General features: G+C 43.8%; 1 protein-coding gene across 1 annotated transcript in view; it reads right to left on the bottom strand.

Moving 5' to 3' along the window:
- Positions 1-5,216, bottom strand: part of GNL2 (G protein nucleolar 2) — a 38,268-nt gene that overhangs the window by 189 nt on the left and 32,863 nt on the right. The window contains exons 14-15 of the mRNA XM_007535309.2: positions 4,017-4,099; positions 999-1,087 (exon numbers count right to left, since the gene is read on the bottom strand). Of these exons, the coding sequence (XP_007535371.1) occupies positions 999-1,087; positions 4,017-4,099 (172 nt within the window). The remainder of the gene's footprint in view (positions 1-998; positions 1,088-4,016; positions 4,100-5,216) is intronic.

Raw genomic sequence — 5,216 nt, 5'->3', positions numbered from 1 at the left:
CTGTTTAAAAAAAAAAAAAAGCAAAACACAGTCAACACCAAAAATCATAAAACTGGTTCCTCTGTTTCTCATCTCCCATGCTGCTTCTAGAAATACTGGAATTGGCAGCTCACAGTGACCGAACGTTCACTGTTTTTCACTATCTTGTGACGATTCCAAGCTACAGGTTGTCACTGAGTTCAACCTCCATCCAATGCTCAAATCCTTTTTTTAAAATTTATTAATAGTAAGAAAACCAGAGCATCACTCTGGCACATTTGATGCCAAGGACTAAACTTGTGACCTCAAGCTTGAGAGTCCAATACTCTAGCCACCACCCAAGATGCTGCCTGAATCCTTTCTACCCACCCCTGCCTCACAACAAGTCCTCAGTTCTAAAGTCAAACACATCCAGCAACAAACCCTTCACTCCCCAAGAGGGCTCACTATAAATCTCAATAGTCCAGTTACAAAGCTGTCTTTCATGGAGTGCAATGATCTGTCTGTCTAAATCTCTCTGCTTAACATTGTGTCATTTCCCTGTGGTGGCGAAACCAACTGACTCTTCTGAAGATAGTTCATAGAACTTGAAGGCAGCGGTCAGGAATTCCTAGACACAGGAACTCAAGAACATTCATACAATGGGGCCAACATATGAACCCAGTTCAGTGACCCCAATGATGTTGCATAGGATCAAGGTTCCTTAGATTCAACTTCAGGCCATTGTTTTTTTTTTTAAAAAAGACTGGGTCTTAAGAACTGAATTTCTCCTCTCTACTACTTTTTAAAGATCTATATTTGTTTCGTATGAGACAGAATTCCATTCACATGAGAGCACATTGGGGATGGAGCCAAAGTCTCAGCTATACAAGTTCTGCACTCTACTAGCTGAGCTACTGGGCTGTCAGAAAAGTCATGAAACACTTTGTGTTTTTTTATGCAAAAATGCATCATGACTTTTCTGACAACCCAACATTTCTCCAGCCACTTCTTCTGTAAGTAGGGCTAAAAGCACTTACTTCCTTAGATGTAAGAGTCTTGCAAGCCGTCTTTGAATTTTCCTCCTCTTCCCTCTGTGCCTTTCTCTTCCTTCCCTTTTTGGTGGGTACTGGAAACAATACAGGAAAAAAGGAAGACTTTTTTTTTTTAAACATTTATTTATTTCCTTTTGTTGCCCTTGTTGTTTTATTGTTGTAGTTATTATTGTTGTTGTCGTTGTTGGATAGGACAGAGAGAAATGGAGAGAGGAGGGGAAGACAGAGAGGAGGAGAGAAAGACAGACACCTGCAGACCTGCTTCACCGCCTGTGAAGCGACTCCCCTGCAGGTGGGGTTCGAACCGGGATCCTTATGCCGGTCCTTGTGCTTTGCGCCACCTGCGCTTAACCCGCTGCGCTACCGCCCAACTCCCAGGAAGACTTTTTAATAAATTTCTATAAATTGTAAGATGAAAACAAACTTCTGTGTTGGAGAAAAGAAGAAAGCTGGTGTGGATGGTATGGAGCAAGCAAAGTGAAAAATAGACCAGGGAACACATTTTTACCCCTTTAGTCAGACAGCATGAAAGAGAGAGACCAAAGCTTCCTTCAGTGAGGTGGGGCTGCATAACCTGGGTTATGCAGATGAAAAAGCAGCACACGGGAGTCAGGCAGTAGCGCAGTGGGTTAAGCACATGTGGTGCAAAGCACAAGGACCAGCGTAAGGACCCTGGTTCGAGCCCCCGGCTCCCCACCTGTAGGGGAGATCTCTTCACAAGTGGTGAAGCCAGTCTGCAGATGTCTGTCTTTCTCTCCCCCTCTCTGACTTCCCCTCCTCTCCATTTCCCTCTGTCCTATCCAACAATGATGGCATCAGGAACATAACTACAACAATAAAACAATAAGGGCAACAAAGGGAAGATAAATAAATATATATAAAAAAAACCTGGGAGTCGGGCAGTAGCGCAGCGGGTTAAGTGCAGGTGTCGCAAAGCGCAAGGACCGGCGTAAGGATCCAGGTTCCAGCCCCCGGCTCCCCACCTGCAGGGGAGTCGCTTCACAGGCGGTGAAGCAGGTCTGCAGGTGTCTATCTTTCTCTCCCCCTCTCTGTCTTCCCCTCCTCTCTCCATTTCTTTCTGTCCTATCCAATAACAACCACATCAATAACAACAATAAAAAAAAAAGACAACAAGGGCAACAAAAGGGTAAATAAATAAATAAAAATTAAAAAAAAAATTAAAACAAAAACAAAAAACCTAAACAGCACATTTCCCAATTGAGCTATTCTGCTGGCCCAGGGAATACATTTTTGATTTAGAAACTGTTAGTTCGGGGGGTTGGGTGGTAGTGCAGCAAGTTAAGTGCATGTGGCGCGAAGCTCAGGGACCAGCTTAAGGAACCCGGTTAAAACCCCTGGCTCCCCACCTGCAGGGGGGTCACTTCACAGGCGGTGAATCAAGTCTGAAGGTGTCTGACTTTCTCTCCCCCCTCTTGATTTCTCTCTGTCCTATCCAACAACAATAATAATAAATAAAAATAAATCTCTTCAATGGATTAAAAGAAGAAATAAATGGGAGTTGGGCGGTAGCGCAGTGGGTTAAGCGCACGTGGCGTAAAGCGCAAGGACTGTTGTTACGATCCCGGTTCAAGCCCCCGGCTCCCCACCTGCAGGGGAGTCGCTTCACAGGCGGTGAAGCAGGTCTGCAGGTGTCTATCTTTCTTTTTTTTCTTTTTTATTTATTTATTTTTAAAAAATTGTTTATTAAGAAAGGATTAATGAACAAAAACATAAGGTAGGAGGGGTACAACTCCACACAATTCCCACCACCCAATCCCCATAACCCACACCCTCCCATGGTAGCTTTCCCATTCTCTAGCCCTCTGGGCGCATGGACCCAGGGTAGTTGAGGGTTGCAGAAGGTAGAAAGTCTGGCTTCTGTAATTGCTTCTCCTCTCTTCCCCTTCTCTCTCCATTTCTCTCTGTCCTATCCAATAATGACAACATCAATAACAACAATAATAACTACAACAACAAGAGCAACAATAAGGAAAATAAATAAATATAAAAAAAATTAAAAAAAAAAAGAAACTACCCAACCCTTGTAAAAGAAGAAATCAAGGGAGTTGGGTGGTGGCGCAGCGGGTTAAGTGCATGTGGCACAAAACACAAGGACTGCCTTAAGGATCCTGGTTCGAGCCCCCAGCTTCCCACCTGCAGGGGAGTTGCTTCACAAGTGGTGAAGCAGGTCTGCAGGTGTCTGTGTCTTTCTCTCGCCCTCTCTGTCTTCCCTTCCTCGCTCCATTTCTCTGTCCTATCCAACTATGATGACATCAATAGCAACAACAACAATAATAATCACAACAATGTTAAACAACAAAGGCAACAAAAGGGAAAATAAATAAATATAAAAAATTAAAAAAAAAATCAAGAGCATGTTTCCTAAAGTGTCAACTTAATCCCAAGAAATATGAAAAATGAAAAGTTACTTTGTATGATAAATAATATATGGAAGCAGGATTATTTACTAGGTATCATAAATATGTGTGTGGATAACAAACATATTTTCTTTTTTTTTCTGCCTCCAGGGTTATTTCCGGGACTTAGTACCTGTACTCTAAATCCACTGCTCCTGGAGCCCATTTTTCCCCATTTTTGTTGCCCTTGTTTTTGTTATTGTTATTGGATAGGACAGAAATTGAGAGAGGAGGGGGAGAGAAAGTTAGACACTTGTAGACCTGCTTCACCACTTGTGAAGCAACCCCCCTGCAGGTGGGGAGCCGTGGGCTCAAACTGGGATCCTTCCTCCGGTCCTTGTGCTTCAAGCCATGTGCATTTAACTCGGTGCTCTACCGCCCGACTCCCTCACCTTTTTTTTTTTTTTTAACTAGAGTATTGCTCAGCTCTGGCTTATGGTGTGGGGGACTGAACCTGGGACTTTGGAGCCTCAGGCATGAGGATCTCTTTGCAAAACCATTATGCTATCTAACACGTAACATTTTCATGATTAAACTTTGATTTCTCAAAGTTCTAAAGATGCAAATTATATATAAATGACTTTACCTATATCCTCGACATCCTCTTTAGTTGTTCTTTTCGGTTCTTCAGATTTTGCAAAAACCTTTTCACTCAGTCCCTTGGCTATCCTACAACAGAAAAGCAAAGTAATGAAGTTGTCCAACATATTTCAAATCACATGCTGATTTGGAGACTAGTAACATCACAGGAAAAAGAAACTATATACTCCTGGCATGGTTTTTACTTTTGGTGACAGCACCCAAGTTGCTATAGCTTGGCATCAACTTGGGCATTTCTGAAAGGCTGAACAAAAATTGTTTCTCATACTGAGGTAGCTTAAGTTAAAAAATTTGTGAACCTTTTTTTTGGGGGGGGCAAGGGAAGACAAAGAAATTGAAGGTAAAGAGAGAGAGAGAGAGAGAGAGTCCTCGACCTGCAGTGCTGCTTCACTAATCTTAAAGCATCCTCCCTGCAAGTGGGGACCAGGGGCTTGAAGCCATGCCCATGTGCATGGTAAATGAGCATTACTGTCCGTGCCACTGCCCAGCCCCTTACAAATTACTTTTTCTTTGCCTCTAGGGTTATCACTGGGGCTTGGTGCCTGCACTACAAATCCACTGCTCCTGGAGGCCCTTTTTTCTCCATTTTTGTTGCCCTTGTTGTTATTATTGTTATTGCTGTTCTTGTTGGATAGGAAAGGGAGAAATTGAAAGAGGAGGGGAAAGACAGCGGGGGGGGGGGGGGAGAAAACTAAGACACCTGCAGACCTGCTTCACTGCTCGTGAAGTGATTTCCCTGCAGGTGGAGGGCCAAGCACTTGAACCAGGATCCTTACGCTGGTCCCTGTGCTCTGTGCCATGTACGCTTAACCCTCTGAACTACCGCCCAGCCATCCAAATTACTTTTTAAAAATGCCAATGGAAGCCAGGTTAGGGTGCGCTCATTATAGCACACATATTACCATGTGCGAGGACCAAGTGTCAAGGCCCAGGTTCCCACCTGCAGGCAGGGAGCTTCATGAGTGAAGCAGTACTGAAGGTGTGTCTTTCCCTTTCTTTTTTAAATTTTATTTTAAGTTTACTTATTTGATAGAGACAGAGATAAGTTGAGAGGGAAGGGGGATACAGAGAAGGAGAGACACCTGCAGCCCTGCTCCACCACTTGTAAAGCTTACCCCCTGCAGGTGGGGACCAGGGGCTTGAACCTGGATCCTTGCACACTGCAATGTGTGCTTATCAGGTGTGC

The sequence above is a fragment of the Erinaceus europaeus genome, chromosome 13, assembly GCF_950295315.1.
Source record: "Erinaceus europaeus chromosome 13, mEriEur2.1, whole genome shotgun sequence".
In the NCBI taxonomy this organism is placed as follows: domain Eukaryota; kingdom Metazoa; phylum Chordata; class Mammalia; order Eulipotyphla; family Erinaceidae; genus Erinaceus; species Erinaceus europaeus.
The sequence above is the reverse complement of the archived record's forward strand: the minus strand, read 5'-3'. Positions and strand labels throughout refer to the sequence as shown.